This window comes from Epinephelus moara, chromosome 16 (assembly GCF_006386435.1).
Source record: "Epinephelus moara isolate mb chromosome 16, YSFRI_EMoa_1.0, whole genome shotgun sequence".
In the NCBI taxonomy this organism is placed as follows: Eukaryota; Metazoa; Chordata; class Actinopteri; order Perciformes; family Serranidae; genus Epinephelus; species Epinephelus moara.
The window spans coordinates 21,602,059-21,620,505 of record NC_065521.1 but is presented as its reverse complement, the minus strand read 5'-3'; the positions used below and the strand labels follow the sequence as shown (position 1 = coordinate 21,620,505).

The 18,447-nt window shown below is 39.7% G+C and overlaps 1 protein-coding gene across 1 annotated transcript in view; it reads left to right on the top strand.

The window, feature by feature from the left end:
* The window catches only part of LOC126403285 (N-terminal EF-hand calcium-binding protein 1-like), a 29,752-nt gene that overhangs the window by 3,396 nt on the left and 7,909 nt on the right, over window positions 1–18,447 (top strand). The window contains exons 2-6 of the mRNA XM_050065859.1: window positions 1,931–1,955; window positions 8,785–8,893; window positions 10,233–10,258; window positions 10,557–10,654; window positions 18,127–18,385. Coding sequence (XP_049921816.1) covers window positions 1,931–1,955; window positions 8,785–8,893; window positions 10,233–10,258; window positions 10,557–10,654; window positions 18,127–18,385 — 517 coding nt within the window. The remainder of the gene's footprint in view (window positions 1–1,930; window positions 1,956–8,784; window positions 8,894–10,232; window positions 10,259–10,556; window positions 10,655–18,126; window positions 18,386–18,447) is intronic.

Genomic DNA, 18,447 nt, shown 5'->3' with positions numbered 1-18,447 from the left:
TTTATTGTTTTATATATTTGAGATATTCATAATTTTACTAGCACTAATTAAATTAACAGCTAGGTTTGCGTTTAAGATTAACTTTATATTTTCTGTTAGTGTTTGTATGAAGTTTAGTTTGGGCTGTAAAGTTCTCTTCAGCACCCCAGTGTTGTCAAATATAGCGATACATATCGATACGGAATATTATGTTTTATGACTAATTTTCTGCAGTATTGATGCACTGATGCCAGCCAGGCTTTCTTGCTCTCTTTTATCATTAATGTTTACCACAGTCATTCTGCTGTTATCTGCTACTAAGCCAGAACAGAGAAGGTGTTGTTTTCATGTCTTTATTTTTCAATAAAAAAAAATGAATTACATGCCCTCAATGCCAATTTCCCCCATGGTATCAGTAACAATATCAAATACTGACATTTTTGTGTTGTATGAAATTAAGAAATTCCAGTGACATCGTGACAACACCACAGCCCTTATCTTGGTCGTAACCATTTATGAAACAATTGTAAAGGGAGCTTTAGAAAAAATACTTGTTTATGTAATGGGTGTTTGTTAAAAAACAAGTGTTTTGGCTGATAATTGGTATTTGTATTAGCCTCAGATTCAAGAATCAGTCTGGCTCCAGCTTGAATCTACTTCCCTATTTACAGCCACTGGTTTCCATTCATGTCTGGATCACATCAAAGTCCTCTAGCTGACTCTTGAATCTATCTTGAGGTGTGCAATCCTTCATAGTAAACATCACATCTGCATTAGCTTTTGCCCGTTTCACTTTATTGTTTTGAGGCAAGGCAGTGAAGACTTTCTGAAATCGAAAAATAATGCATTAACATACAATGATAGTGTAACTTTTATATGGACAAGAGCAGACTTGATGGTTCACTGTGGCTAATTATACAGTACAAAGTGAATGACTCTTATAATATACACAGTATTTTTTCAGACAATGCTTACCCTTCGATTTTTTTTTAATTCCAATATTTGACTGTTTTTTGAGTGTTTTCATATATTTACACAAGTCAACTAGTTTTAACTTCTCTTTAAACATCAGGGAAATTATTTGTTGGGAACATCCCTACATAAAGGCCTAGCGTTTTCCAGGTTTCCAAGATGTTCAGTGCAGTCTTCATTATTCTGTACGTTCAGTACCATCCATTCTCGTATAGATTTCTGTGAGACTCAGTGGCTGTGTCTTGAATGGAGGAGGTGATGTGTGCAGAGCGTGTCCAGACCTTCACACCCTAATGTGCTTGAAAGGTGACAGCTGGATGTGATTGCACTGCTCACCACAGATAATCAACTAGCCGCTGGACTCCATTGGTCCGCACAAGATGATTGGGCAGGAAATAAATAAAAAAAAACACACTCTGAAATGAAAGAGGTGCCACTCTGATCTCACTCAAAAAAACTCACACTACACCAACGGATCTGACTTCTCACAGGCTCGGTGTTACGCTGCGATGAGGCTGAAGATATCAGTGATGATTTTATAACCGTGTTCGCAGCATCAATCAGCGAACACAAAGGACTGTTTCTTCCTGCTTGTAGGTTTTGCAGAAAACCGGTGACACATCTTAAAGCAGCATGATCGTTCTCGATGCCCTGAGAGGAAAAAAAAATCATAAAAGCTATTATTTCAAAGCTCCACACGGGTGCACATAATGTTAGCGTTTCATTTCCTGAGATGTCTCTTTTGTTATTGAAATGTGGAAATTACAGCTCCTCCTGAATGTTCTCCTGTGCATGAAGAAAAATGAATACGCCTGAAAAAGTCTAATACAGATGGATTTCCTCACAATGTTCTTTCCCTTAATTGCTCATAACTTCAAATATTGTTGACACATGTATTTATTTTGTTCCACTGCCTTTGTCATTTGTGCCTGTCTGCAAAGCTGAAAAACTTTAACATGATCCTCTCCTCTTATTGCAGATATTCCGCCGGGCAGACAAAAATGGTGAGTAAGCAAAATATGCATCTAATTAGATTATACGGCAAATTATAACTTAATTAAAAATCTCTTTGAAGGAGTTGTTGCACATTAAAATCAGACACAGCAGTGACACATTAAAAAAAGGGCACAAGTCTGATGACCCTGTTCAGACGGGTGACCTGTTTTGGCTCTGAGGGGATTTATGTGACTCGTGTGGCTCTTTCTGTTTACTGCCATCTTTGAGAGATCCAAGAAGGAAGGATATAAATAACCAAGGTTAAGTGCAGCTGCATCTTTTTAGTTTCGGGATGTGATTGGATTTGACAGGATGAACTCCATGCAGTGCTCATCTCAGTGATATCTAATAATATATCCTCAGCAAGACTGCAGTAATCGTGCTATGCAGTCACTGTGGCCTCAGTAGAAAATCAATTTTTTAAACTCCAAATGGTACAAATACACTGAAGACTTGTACCTAATGTGATTTTAATATATTCCCCCCTGCAAACGTGTCACTGTTAGATTTGATTAATGTGTTATAGTGTTACATTTAAATCAACTCTTTACTTCAAAGAACCCTGCCTGAATCATCTCATGGGAAAACACAGGGCGTTGAGCTCTGCTTGAAAAAACAGTGCTGACAAATAGAAAAAATGTTGTTGCTCTTAATTTTTTATTCATGCGCTGCAACTCCATTTAGTGGAATGTAAAAAGGGGTGAGAGATTAATGCATGCACTGCAGAGTATCGATGAACTCTGATCAGTTTCCTCAGGAGGACGGTGAAAGTGTTACATAAGAGCAGGATTAATGATACAACATGAGCAGAGGTTGTCTGGGGTGCCTCCCGGCTCGTGTGGAGATATTCAGATGCAGAAAAAAAATTTTGAATTATGAAGGAACCCTTGAAAGATGTTTTTTTTTGTGGCTGTTGTGAAGAAATTGTAGAAAATGGAAAAAGAGGGTGGGTGGTTGTTTATTTCTTCAAGTTGTGTGTCCTCTCGGGCGATTACTGTGTGAATTAGTGGAACACAGTGGCTGAAAACACAACAGTGGTGTGACATCATAATGAAAATAGATGTAATCTCCATTGCAGTAAGTGAAGTGTTTATATTAAATGCTTTCTGTGAAGCCTCGAGTCGTCTCCTCCTCCACCCGCCGCCCTCCAGCGCTCGCACAAAGCTTTTATTTTTCACTCTTTGTAGAAAGACGGAAGATAAAGCGAGAGGAGAGAACTCATGTTTGTGGTAGCTATCTTCAATTTGCAGCTGAGCTCCGCTTGGTTCTCGTCTTCACGAACTCACTGAGTCGTGCACCCGAGAGGAAAGTGCCTCCTACCAATCAGCACTGAGTGGGCTGCCATGATATGCTCCGAGCACTGCGGATTTACCACATAATGAGGGCTGGCTACCAACCCACTACACTCTTATTCCTCCACGCTGTTGTAATGAAGAATTACAGCTCTTTTAAGCAATAAAACAATTGTATGAATACAAAAACATGAAGTAGATACTGACAGCTTGTACTCAGCAGCCGTTTGCTGAGGTCACTTTCTAATGCTGCTGCACACTGAGCTCAGAGATGTGGACAAGGATTTAATCAATGGTGTTAGAATCCAGTTTTTCAGTGCAGCTCTGATTTGTCATCAGGGGAAAAAAGAGGTGTGAAAAACATTGATAAGTAAGCAACTAGATTTTGTCTTTTAAAATAAACAAACTCATTTTGTCAAGTGTGATAAGTCACACATTTGCCTCCAGGAGTTTTCATAACAGACTAAAGTGTCATCATCTGAGCTGAATCGTTAAAAAAAGTGGGCTGAATAATGATTTGTCAACGAGGCAGTTGATGGGTTTCACACACAGCACACCACTGTTGTTTTAATTATTATTTTCATGGTATAGAAAAATAGTTGTGAGGTGCTTAGGGTAGTTTTACTTTTTCTCTCTCGACACTCCAATAATAAGGCTCACTGTGAGCTTTGTGCCGCACATACTTGCAGTTTTTTAATTAATGCTGTATTCAGTGCAGTGGCAGGGAGGATTGTAGACTGCTGCAGAATCCTCAAAGGATGCAGTGATGTACAGAAGTGCTGCAGCATCTGTAGCTGGCTCACTATTTTAGCAACTGAATTTCTCCATTAATTAGTCCAGACAGATTTGACACCTGAAATTTGAACCTGCGAACAGAAAGTGTTTTCAATTTTTTAAACTTAGAACACACAATGATTAAAAATTCGTTAAAGCTGAAATACTGAACTAGCTTCACTGTGTTTCTCTGTAAGGCGAGTTTATTTATTGTCTCGGTCTGCTCTTCAGTCTATTCTTATCTCTCTCATTCTCCTGAATTGCACTGTAGGGCTTTATGAATTATTGGTGCTGTTTCGGTTTTTAGCACTTTAAGCTTTCCCTCAAGGAAGAACGGTCCTGGAAAGATACGAATGTCAGTACAGAGAGAGAGAGATTTTGTTTGAGGTCGCAGGTGGATCTGCAGTTTTATTAAGTGTGAAATGAGACAGTTAAAGCTAGTAAACTGCTGTGCTTCTGTTGTGAGGCACTGATTTATCATCCGTCATAACGACACTTCAGATTTCCCTGCAGAAGTGTCGTATTGACAGTTGTTAGTCACGAAGCCTCGAGATCAATTGCTGCTTAATCTGCATATCCTCTAATTGAATCCCGCTGTCTTGGGAGCTGAATGTTGATGACAGTGACAGCTTTTGTGCTCACACAGAGCTACATGGGATTTTGTCTAATATCATCGATATATTACATCGTAACTTATTTAAAGATATTAATCCACTTCACAAAGTGGGACAAGCCTGCACAAGCATAAAATAAACGATGCAGAGTATTTAATCACCGTGGGTACAAATTTAATATTGAGAGGAGGACAGTAAATTTGTGCTTTCCACTGTTCCAGTGTATAATCAGTGCATGTGGTTGCACATGTGGAGGAAAATGTCTGGTCTGCTCTTATGCTGCATTCACGTGCTCTTTGGATTTTCCTATTTCTCGAGGTGGGAAGTTGGTCCTCCTACTTGTAGTGTGGAAACAACATGGATGCTAAAAAGAAGATGTGTTGTATTTAATTGCTCAGAGCATTTAAACAACATGTTAAAGGCTGTTTCTGCACCAGTACATTCACTAAAACCACAAAAATATTACTTTACCTGACTAGTTAGGGTTAGTGCTAATAATTAACTTTACTAACCAGTGTAGGTCACTCTATATGGACAGCAACTAACAGTTACAACCTAAAACCATGTCAGAAATTACATGTGAACAAAAAATTGATATGTAATACAAAAATTAACACATTTGTTTTTACCATCAACCAAACATTAACTGTCTCCCACCAAGTTTTTGTGTATATGACATCAAAGTCATCAAGGCGTCTACCAAAACCACCAACTTTCTGAGTTGTTGTTCTAATTTTAGGGCGGCATTCACATGAATCTTCCCTGTCAGGAACAAGTTTTTCGGATTATTTTGACACTTATTACATGATTCTTACTGACAGTTTTTTAATCTAAAAATGCGCGTTTGTTTTCCCTGTTACTGTTCTCCAGACAGATCATGTCTCTGTCCAGCAGAGGCTGAGATGCAGCTGCTAGCAAATATTTTTGCCATATTTGCTTGATAATTGACAAAAATAGTTAATTGATTGTCAAAATTATTGCTGATGGACTAATCTCACAAATCCTCCAACATAAACAACAAAATAGGATATTTGTCATGAAAACAAGCCACATGACCATGTCCTAATGTGGTATTCTGTATAGTTAAGTTCTGGTTAAGGTTTGGTAAAGATTAGGTAGCTTAAATCTATAAAAGCATCTCTTTACTTCAGGACGCAGCTGGACGACAGAGGCTTGTACTACGAAGCAGGGTTTGGAGTTAGCGAGGTTAACTTCAGGGTATGGGATCACAGGCTATCAACATCTCCCCGACCTCTGACCAATCAGATCACTGTAGAAAAAGTATCCATTGAAAGTCCAGAGTCTCAGGTAAAAATGAGTAGCCTATATATACTGTTATAGATCAGTAGAATAATTTCATTGTTCCAGTGCTCTGTTTCCACTGTTATAAAACAGAGCTTCTAACAGAGAGGTCGTTTACAACACTAAACGCATGCTTTTGGCAGTACTTTAATTCATGCAAAGTTTATTTTAACCTGCAATGATTGCTGACAGTGTTGCTAATTTACCACTCTGATTCCATCACTGCAGCTCAAAATAACATGAACCACTTGTGTGATGAGAACTGGGAAAAATAAGATATTTTCTTAGAAAAATAATCCACACTCTGTTATTTGACTCCTGTAGTTATAAATGCATCATTTGGGTCAGATAGCCTTCATCAGTCATAAACTATATAAGCTACTTATCTACCCTTTTACTTCGGTAGCAGAAACAGTCTGACATTACGTTAAAGTGTTTTATGTGACATATTCAGAGTAGCTTTGTCAGTATCCAACTAAATAGCCAAAAAATAGTCTATGATATTTTTGGATAGTATTTTTAATGTTTCTACATTTTCCATTAAAGGATTACAGAGTGTTGTTTATATCCCATGCCACCGACATTTTAGTGTCTCAGAGTGCCATGTCATCATGTAAAAACTATATCAAATGTGCATTAACAATAAAGAAATGATTGTTTGAGTGTCTGTGTCACTTTAGATGCGGACAAGGGACCAGTAGCATCTCTGGGTTTACCTGCTGTACCACCTACTCTGTAAACAAGGGAATAGCAAAGCAAACCCACGTTGCATGCTGCACCTGCGTCTTGGAGACTGTTGCTAACTTTGGTCGATGCTGAACGGTATTTACCATGAGTTTTTCAAAGCATGGTTATCGAACATGGTTTTAATCAAATTCTAATTTGATATGGTCGTACTAACAGTTGAGAATTTTAGCATGGTTTATTGTGAAACCGGCTTCATCCACACAACCTGCAATACTGTCTGATTTTCAGTTGAGGAGAGTCTCACTAATCAATTACTTGACTCACCCTATCAATACCAATTGTCAGTTCATGCCTCCAAAGCCTACTTCTGCACATTGTGATCACGTGATGAAATTCGGAAACAAATCACAAATCTCCCAGGCTAAACACATGCTGCACAGATTACTGTCCTTTAGTTTGTGAGCCAAACACAGTCTATGGCGAGAAGCTCAGACGTTCGACGACTGCAGCTCTACCCCTTAAAAAAACAGCAACACTTGCATAATGTGCCATCTGAGCTGCACTGTAACTTGTATTCTGGTGTCTAATTGGGTGTGAATCTACACCAAGGCAGATCTGATGGAGAAGGCTGGAGAATGAGTCAGAGGTGTAACAGATTGTGTTTACTCCTACATCATGTGGAAAGATTTTTACAGGGAAGTTTGAGATAGATATTAGGATTCTAATGGCCTCATCTTCCATCTGAAGTTTAATGTGGCCAACAAATGTTCAGCAAACCCACAGATTTCCATCTTGAGGGCAAGAGTGTTGGTTTCGTTTCAACATTGAGGGGGGAACATATGAAATGGGAGGGTTTGGGAGTCGTTTTGAGTATCAAATATTTAATTTCCTGCATTCTGGTGAATTTTTATGCACCGATTTATGGTGTAAATGTCTTAAATTTTGTGAAAATGAAAGTCATCTGCTACTTTCATATTTGTATTGACAGGGATAAATGTACACGTTGTAAATATCCATATTTATGTGTCCCCTGCATCCCTGCTCTACCCCCCAACCCGAAATTTATGCCTATGCTTAAGGGTATGACCAGTATATAGTGATTCAAAACAGAACAATGTAAAACACTTTCCACTCGAATGTTATTAGTAAACATAGAATAAAACTTGAGGCAGATCTCTTCTGGAAATTTGTCATTTTGCTCGCAAGCCTTTGCTGCATCGTGTCCAGAGCCATCCACTGTGCGAGCTGGCAACATGTCAAAATAGTTCTCACAAACATAACAGATGATATGATTTACTGTTGGCGCAGGCCTATCAGTCGGAGCTCTGTTGCCTGGCAGGGATCTCAGAGCCAGGTCTCAAAAGGCTTCAGTGCTTACAGAGCGAAGCTGGCGAGATGGAGGCGAGATCTCATTACCCTCTGAAGTTAGTCCGTTAGTGAGCGCTGCTCTGACTACTCAAACTAGCCCTCAATCCTTGCTCCTAATTTCCTCGGGACCCCGCGGACCCTGCAGCACACAGCCCCAGACGCTGCTTATCAGAGGTGGACTGTGCTCACTTTCGGCATCACGTCTTTCTGTTTATCCTCTGCCATTAACACACTGGTGTGAGATTGCTTGATGTGCAAACTGTGTTTATTTGATTGTTACAAAATTGCAAGAGGGGAAGTGAATTGCAGCAGAAATCAAAACAGTGGGTAAATTATTTTGGAGTATCAGGTTTCAGCCGTGAGGAGATAAAAGCAGAAATGTGGTGTCCTTTAAAAAGAAGCTGTGGCGCTCAATTGGGTAATTATTACTCCTAAGAGCAGAAATTGGATTTTCGGCTGCATCACAACACATAATACAACAAATACTCATTTGCTGCAGTAATGGAGTCGCACAAGGGGAAATAAGTTTAATTCACTTTTATGAGAAACACTTCTAAGTGTAGTTTTGTCCTTGACAGAGGTTTTAAAGCTAAATAAAGACAGATCTTGGAGCTATGCCTATTTATGTGAATTATTTTCATTTGCAACAGCATCAAGGTTATCTCTGAAATTAAGTAAGTGTTGTGAAGCCAAAGTAGCCTTGTTCCATTATATTGAATAATGTAGAAGCTCTTCGTTAAGGTGATAAAACCTCTCAGGGTTCAATGAGGTGTAATTTTTACGGGTTTGTCTCCTTTCAGACGATGGGAAGCTGTCCTTGGAGGAGTTCCAGTCGTACTTCACTGATGGTGTCCTCACTGAAGACCAGATGCAGGAGCTGTATTGCTCCATCGACAGGCAGCAGACAGAGTGAGCTTATCTCCCTTTTGGACGTCCTCCAACTCTCCTGCCATCTGTAGCCCCTCCTGCTCTCCTGCTGCCTGGCAGTGAGATGTCAACACCTCCCTTCAGTGAAGATTATGTCAATATTCCATAGATGGCTTTAATTCTGCTGTGAAAGACTCAGAGTTTACAGCACTCTGTTTGCACACAGATGAGCACACATATGATTAGGAAAGATGCAAAACATTTGCCTCTGCCACCGGCTTAATTTAAACTTTTTAAAAGACGTTATTTGGACTAAAAAAGTCTGGTTTTATAGTAAAAAAAAATACACGAGAGGACGTTCTTTGTGTGTGGGCACAACAATGATGAAGCAGAATGAGAAATCTCTCAGGCGTTACAGCTTTAGCTACACCCTTAAATGTGCAGCTTAACTTAATTTGTGTACTGTCAACTTTAGACAGAAAGCTTGCAATACACAACAAACAAACACTGTGCATTAATTTAGATATTGAAGGTAACATAATCATATCAAATACCAAGTTATTGAAACCATAGTCTAATACTGACTGAAACAGCACACATGATCCCTTACACATTTTGGCCAGACTGTTCATTACAGTAGCCTACATTATAATGAGTATAAATACAGCACATTATTCTCTATGTGCACTCAAAGTGCTTCTAGGTTTAGTTGCAAGGCAGTTGCTGTGTTTAATGCCTTGTCTGAACGCCCGTCAGAGATCAGGTGTAAAAATCAATGCCTTCTTGATTGTGGAAAGCCACAAGAAAACAAGAGTCTACAGCCAGGCAGGTATTAATGTGTGCAGGTTTAGTGTTCACCATTTGAGTTTATCTTGTTAGCATGCTAACATTCGCTAATTAGCACTAAGCACAGATGCCATATCGGGAGATATGATGAACTCACTGTCTTTGGTTTAGTTTTACTCACTGTTTGAGTGTTTTGGTTGATTTTAGAGTTGACTTATTTGCAGGATGTATGGAGAGTTGCAAGATGACGCTAACTGATTGTCTTGACTGTTGCATTTAAAAAATTTAAAAAAAATTCCCAAACAAACATTCCCCAAATGAGCAGGCCTTTACAAAAACAAATTTCAAATCAATGGGGTATAAAACGACTTCATCAAACAATAAAAACTAAGATTAACCAAAAACATGGCAGTTAAGGACTGTAACCCTGTGGTGTCTTCCACGCTCTCCCAACTCACTTCAGCACACCTGCCTAAAGGTTCCCGAGATGCCAGGTCAGGGAAAAGTGGGAAGTTTGGAAATTTAGTCTATGAACATGTGTGGCAACTCTGTCTTAAATTAACATCTCTTTTTTCTTCTTCCCATTGTCTCACAGAAACCTGGACATAGACAAACTCTCAGGTAATTATGTGTCATTCTTGCTGTATTTTACTGATCTTGCTCATAAAAATTACTCTCAAAACTTTACTTAATATAAGATCACCTTTATGTATCACAAAGGCCTGAGGTTTCATCTGTCCAATGATAACCATAACTCAAACATAAGCATGCCCCCGACTCTGAAATTAAGGTGTAACAATGACCTTGACATAACTACTTTAATTTAAATTAATGCCATCAGTGTGATTTATTTCCCTCTTGTGGGAAAACACCACTGATCAGACACAAAGTATGCTCAACAAATCTTCTCCTCCTTCAGAGTACTTCACTCCACATCTGGGGGAATATGTCAATGTCCTGTCTGCTCTGGAAAAGCTGAATGTGGCCATTTTGAAGGCCATGGATAAAACTAAAGAGGTAGGTGATAATTTCACCTCTGCACAGTGTTTATTTAGCACAACATCAACAGACTGTTGACCATTTATTTTATTTTATTTATTTATTTTTTTTATTTATCCTTTATTTAACCAGGTGAGTCCCATTGAGATTGACATCTCTTTTACAAGGGAGCCCTGGCCAAGAAGGCAGCAAACCGAAGTTACAACAATACAACAACATAAAACATAAACACAACAGTACATAGATACATAAAGTACATACAGTACACATCAAATTCAAAGAAAGCAGCTACAGACTTCTGTTTTTACAGACTGTAACAAGCATTTAAAATCACCCAAGGAAACAAGGTCAGCCAATTTTAGCGTTTTCTGGAGCTGATTCCAGGACCAAGGGGCATAGTAACTAAAAGCGTACTTCCCAAATTCAGTGAAGGCGCGAGGGACCGTGAACAACAAAAAGTCCTGAGAGCGCAGGCTGTACCCACGAGTAGAGCGATTGAGGAGGCGGTTCAAATAGCCAGGGAGTAGCCCTAAGATGGCTTTGTAGATAAAAATATGCCAATGGAGCCATATGCGACAGTTTAGTGATATCAGACCAGACCCTTCATATAAGAAACAATGATGGGTGAGAGATTTGGCATTCAAAATGAAACGCAAGGCACCATGATAGACTGTGTCTATAGCCTTAAGGGATGCAGCAGAGGCATGCATATAAAGAACGTCACCATGATCAATCATGGGAAGAAAGGTAGCCATGACAAGTCTCTTTTTAGCAGTGAGATTAAAACAATGCTTGTTTCTAAAGTGAAATCCTAGTTTAATCCTGAGTTTTTTGGCAAGATTATCCAAATGAATAGAAAAAGTAAGTTCAGAATCAAACCAGACTCCAAGATATTTATAGGAAGCCACTTGTTCTATGCACTTTCCATCAGTGGTGAAAATGTGATGAACAGGAGGCTGGGAGTTGGATCTAGAGAAATGCATGACTTTTGTTTTACTAGCAATTAAAACCAGTTTAAGATTTTTAAAATCAGCCTGAATTGAGCTAAACAATTTTTGGAGGTGCTGAAAAGCGCAAGACAGAGAGGAGGCACAAGAATAAACAATTGTATCGTCTGCATACAGATGAAAGTTAGATGAATCAGAATTTTGTATATCTGTGCCAATGTTGTTTATATAAATCGTGAACAAGATAGGCCCCAGAATAGATCCTTGGGGCACGCCCCGGGCAGTTGACTTGGAAGATGACCTCTGACCATCGGCAAGGACTGTCTGTGACCTGTCAGTAAGATAATTTGCAAACCAACTAACAGAGTTGACACTCAAGCCAATATTATGGAGCCTGTTGATTAAGATGGTGTGGTCCACAGTGTCAAACGCCTTAGATAAATCAATAAACACTGCTGTGCAGTGTTTATTATTATCAGGACCCTGAATTATGTTGTTCAGCACCTTGGAGGCAGCAGTTATAGTGCTATGACCTGATCTAAAACCAGACTGAACAGAGCTAAGCTGACCGCTTTCTAATAAAAACTCCTTTAGCTGGTCATTCACCAGGGATTCCATAATTTTTGCAACCACTGAGAGTTTTGAAATAGGCCGATAATTGTCCAGGCCAGAGGGATCCCCCCCTTTAAAAATGGGCAAAACATATGCCTCCTTCCAAGATTTAGGGATAGAATTAGTGGACAGGGATAAGTTGAAAATATTAGCCAGGGGTTCAGCTATGAGTTCTGCTGAGAGTCAGCTTTCAGAACATTTGTAAGCGTCCGCGCTGCTTCCATAGTTTCAAGCTGTTTTTTTTTGTTTGTGCCTCAGCTGTCAGTCTGAAACCCTCTCAGAGGTCTTTGAGATCACTCTGCTGTGGTGGCGATACAGAGGAAAACAGAACTGCCCAGCATGACTGACTCTGCCTGATACCCGCTCTGCTTGTTCTCACTAACAATACATTTTCAAATATGAGCCGTGCTTTTAAAACTGGCCTCCTCTAACAAGATAGTGGCCGTCAGCTTGTTAGTGTGAACGACACTGGCAGCCGTTTGTCTTTGTAAATCCGCTGGACGGCCAGTAAAGAGAAAGTAAAGTAATTTATGTCATCAGGGCTCTTTTGGAAATGATTGAACTACAATATGTTCAGGCTGATTTCACAATATGGTGAAATATTTGAGGTCACAGAGATGCAGCATTCAAAGAAAAATAATAGATAATAATCGGTTGGTTATTTTTCTTCTTAGTATTTAAATTATGTAGTTTTAAATGCCAGAAAATCATGAAAATGCAACATTTTCCCAAACTAAAAATTATCCTTATTCTCAGACCAACAGTCTAAACATGACAGATCACAGATACGCTAGCAGCTCTGTGAGGCTGTGCTCTACAGATACAGTGCAGTTTCAGCTAAATGCTAACAGCACCCTGCTAACGTGCTTACAGTGATAATGCTAACAAGGTAATGTTTAGCATATATACTGAGCTTACCAAGATTATCATGACTTTTCTTGATTTTTAGCTTTGCTGTTTAGCAATACACAGAAAATACAGTTGAGACTCATGGGAATGTTGTTAGTTTTGTAACTCTAAAGCAACATATAAATTAAATATTAATTAAAAGTGTGACCTGATGATGGTGCAGGAGTAAAAGTCTGAAGATCACTGAAGTTATTACATTTCATCCTGAGGGAGTCGTGTCTCAACCAAATTTCATTCAAATAGTTTCCAAGACCAAATGTCTGATTTATGAAGCCATCGCAAAAGTGCTAAAAACTGCAGTCTGTCTAATGGCCACTTGAGGCTGGCTCCAAAAGTGAGTCAATCCCCATAGACTCCCATGTTAAAATGTCAAACTTTACAGCGAATCAACATGTTTACAGCCTGGTACAAAAAAACAGTTAATTGTCTAAGGCTAATTTCCCTGTTCATGACAACTGTATAGTATGGGGGGTGAAATTTTATAATAGCCACCCGTTTACATTTGTCCAAATATTACCTCAGGTCACTTCTGGCTTCAAATATCCAAGATGTCGACAGCCAAAATGCCAAGCTCGAAGCCTCGAAATTGACATCTATAAACCAGTCGGTGACAACACTGTGGCTGAGTTCATTATTTTTATACACTGTGCGTTCCAATACCCATACTACCATACTATATAGTATGCCAGAAAAACATTTAATATGTCCCAATACATAGTATGTCAAAAATACTAGGATGTTCTACTACATCTGGTCCAGTTTTGCAGTACGCCAGCCAGCATGTTTTCCTGGCGACTCTGACCCACAATCCTCTGCACAGCAGACGATGCGTCATATCGACCGTCAGAAGTCGCAGTGATGGATGACAGCGCATTCAGATGACCGATGACCAGTCCATTAGTAATAACAGGAATATAAATTGTTAAATTGAATAAAATGATCTTAAATATAATCAACAACAAAAGGCCATAATTATTAGATAATAATGACAGAGAAATGTGTGGCCTATGTAATTTCACTATTGTGAATATTTTATGTAAGAATCTATAATGTATGCAGTTATAACTTATTGCAAAATAACAACATCATAGCTGTCCGGGTTGACTTCCGTTACTAGCAAGCTCGGTGAGCGGCATTTTGTTTTATCATCATGGTCAAAGTTCAAGGTGTAACATTATGAGGACGTACAGGTGTACTGTATATCCCAATTGTGTGCATTCTGTATGCAACAGTACATACTTTTTAAGGGCAGCTGCTGTACCTGCTAAAAGTAAAAAGAAAAATTATGCGATTCAGAATGCACCCACAGTCTATGGTCAAGACATTTTTGCTCAAAATCGCATATGTGAACTTCACAGTGGTGCCAAAGGAAATCTTCAGGGGATCACAAAAGTCAGTGGGATTTATCATCTGGGCACCATATGTATAACATTTCATGGTAATCAATCCAATAGTTGTTAAGATATTTCAGTCTTGACCGACATTGTACATGTGGCTAATTACAACCCAAAGATAATCAAGTAAGATATAAAATGGAGGAAAGGAGCAAATCCTCACATTTCAGAAGCTTGAATCAGATTAAACAGTTTCCAGTGATTTTCTGTTGACAAATTAGTTGATTAACTGAATATTCAGCACGAGATGCCGTGTTAACTTTCATGTAATTTGCAGTAGATGGGTACGTTCTGTAACATGAGCAGAAACACATGAATGCTGTGATCTGAACATTCAAACAAAAATCACCTTCACATGGGACCAAGATTTCCTCTGGCATCATAACACATTTTATTACTGCTGTTAACTCTTTCATCCTCACATGACAGCATTCATTTAATTGCACTGTGTTCATTGAACATTACAATGAGTATTTTTCTGCTTTTTATTTCAAACCAGTACCCAGTTACCAGTATCATAACATGTTTTCATACCTTTGGTTTCATCACTCATATGTTACGTCCTAAAAGTAAACTTGAGGCTGAGGAGCTGAAAAAGAGATCAATAGCGTTGAGTTCAAAAGAGTGAAACTTACGAAACCAGCGTTTCTGTCACGTTTTTACCACATAACGAGTATCTCATCAAATCACTAGCCTTGAGCTGTGAAACATGCTAATTAGAGCGTTATGAAATCCTGTCATGAAGCCTGGTCAAGCAGAACGGTATACTGTATATCCCATGAGATGTAGAGAGGATTAAAGTGTCTGCCCTCGAAATGCTTGGCTGTAATCATGTTGTTTTAGGCAGACACAGTCAAGATCGACATCAGAGAACTTCCACTAAGACATAATCAATAGCTCAGCTCAGCGTTATCGACCTCATGTGAAGCCACCTGGTGAATATTTATTTCTATTCGGCGAGGGAAAAGAATCAGGTGCCGACTGTGAATAGATGTAGACTTATTATGAGGTTGTTTTCTGTGATATTTTCGTTGCAGTGCAGGAAGTGGGTGTTGCTGATGAAGAGAGAGAACATAGGGGGATAGCCGAGCGTAGATGACAGTAACTAAGGCTGACAAACCCCCCAGCTGTCCAACTGATCTGACTTCAGATGTCCTCCACAGAACTGCACCACAAACATGCGGCCATTTTTCTGCTGCTCTAATCTCCCTCTCTTTCAGTGTCTTTCCCTCCTTTTTAATCCGAGTCCATTATTCACTCAGATGCACACCTCTCTTTCACTGTTTTATCTCTTTTCTCTTTGCATCCGTCTTCTCTGACACTGTAGTTTTCCCTTTCACCCATGCCTTCCAACAGCTCATGCATTTTTCATGTTGCTATTAGTCTGTCAAAAAGCTTTCTCTGCCCTAAAGAGCAGCTGCCTTTTTAGCCATCCTGAGATCCGCCTTAGTTATTAAATTCTTATTGCTAACTCGAAGATAAAACTGATCCTATAGCAGTGCTCAAGGGCCACCAAGGCTCACATGTAGCTTTCACAATGCCTGGAAACAGACGAGAATGTGTCCTCTGTGTTGTTGTGGTGCCTCGAGATAACAAAACATCTGCTGTGATTTCGCAGCTCTTCTGTCTTGAAAACAAAGGGAGGAGAATTTGAGAGAAGGAGTGGGGTTCATTACTCATGTTGTGCAGCGTCTGCGGCCGAGAAAACGCAGCACATAGAAACAAGGACTACATCAAGCTTGGTGGTCATTTTTCAAACGTCTCCTTGTCATTGTTTTCCAATCTCTATTTCGTTGCACCGCAGGGTGCTGGTGATGTTGACGGGTTTCATTATCCACAAAATCTGAGCTGGCAAACAAAAAACAAAAAACAGCAGCCACTGCACTGAAACTTGTAGTTCTCAGAAAGTCCTCCCCAGACTGGCACTAGACATCCATTTATTATCATAACATCACTTTCCAGTTCATGAAATAGAACATTATCACTGTGTTACCAGACGTGACAATGCTGCAACAGCTGGGATTGTGAATCTGTGTGTGTTTGGGTGTGCCATCATGGCGAAATGTATTCAGGTGACACAACAAAAGCCATTTGGAGTATTTTGTCTGGTATTTATACAGCTGTCTGTGTACAGATTTTGTCAACACAATAGCTTTGCAACCATACAAGATGCAGTCATGAAACTTTACAGTGTTGTGATCAAAATGAAGGCTGTTCGAAGATGGGTGTGGTCCCAGCAAGGGAGGCAGCGGCAACGCTATTCAAAGAAGGCTGGGACACGCTTTTGACCCAGTAGTTTAAGGTTTAATTTAAGGTAATCTACACGGTGATATTTTCACTCAATGTTTCTGTCTTTACTCCTTTGTGCTTTGGCATGTGGGAATAATTATATTTTAACCTGGTGTTAGGTTTCAGTTCAAAAGGAGCCAAATGCAAGACACAAGGCAGGCAGGTTGCAGGAGCAAAGGCGAGCTTTAATTACAAGAGCTGGGGCACGTTCAGTCTCAAGATGGTGTGCACCATGTTGCTACAGCTTTCAGGCTGAATGACATGTTTCTGTGAAACGGTGTGCCATGAGCTTCGGTATGTTTTCTCTTGTTTTTTGGGTGTGTCAGAGTCGTACCCATTTAGCAATGACATGCAAATGTTAAATACAGTTTTTGTTTATATTTCATACTTGCTTTGGTAATGTAAACGTATGTTTCCCATGCCTGTAAAGCCCCCTTAAATTGCACTAAACCTTAAACCAGACCTTGAACTGAACCTTAAAAGTGCGTAATACAACAGGGTGTTTAACGCACAGCCATTTCTGTTCAGTTTTTGTCGGGGCTTAATGCAGCCCTGGTTTCAGTCATCAAAAATAGGCAGGTAACAGAAACGTGAGGATGCAGGCAGAAATAATTCCAGGAACCAAGTGCAAAACAGAACTAACAAACTGACTTACTAAACAAGAACTAACAGTATAACACGAGGAACACATGGACCAAAGACAAATCAGGGAATGAAGCCAGAAACACAGACGAACTGATAATGAAACCGGGAAAACACACAGACCAAGAACACAAAGGAAGGAAGGGAGTCAACAAAGGACAGGTGTCAGCAGGGCTAATGAGGAACAGGTGAAACAAATCAGGGTGGTGCAGACAAGGCGGGAACATGAGGTGTGACCTCCACAATAAAACAGTAACTTAACAACTAACAGCCAGGATCATGACATGTAGTTCCTCTGACCAAACAACTGCAATAGGATACCTGATACATGCGGATCATATTTCTTTTTTTATAGGCGAAGTGAGAAAAATAATCCTGACAGACAGACAGCCTCAAAATACAAGGTTTTCAGGGTATTAGGCGACAATCTGACAATCAGCAATTTTCATGCTCACAAAGCTGAACGTAACATGCATCAACAATCAGTTGGTGTCTGACTCGCTGCTTTTTGCTGTTTATATAATCACCCAAGCTGAAGATTAACAGGCAAAACAAGTCCATCATATAATCTACAAAATCACAAGAAACATTTCAAGAGATAAGAAATAAATTAACAATGAAAAAATATGTTAATTTTTTTCACCTTACATCATGGCTGATTCTTAACCTTCCTTTTTACCCTTACTGCTCCATTCAGGAGTACCAGGGTTCATCAGTGCTGGGTCAGTTTGTGACACGCTTCCTGCTGAGGGAGACCTCCACCCAGCTGCAGTCCCTTCAGTCTTCACTGGACTGCGCTATGGAGGCCGTTCATGACCAGGGCTGTACTGGGAGAAGGATAGTGAAGAAGCCCGAGGACCTGCCTATCCAGAGGGTGGCCAAACGCCCCGGCCGACGCATCCAGAAGAACATGTGTCTCTCCCCTACTGACCCCTACTCTGGCATGCTCACCACAGGTACGTTTCAGAAACATTGTGATTAAGGTACAAGAGGTGGTAGTAAAATGGTGTATAGCAGT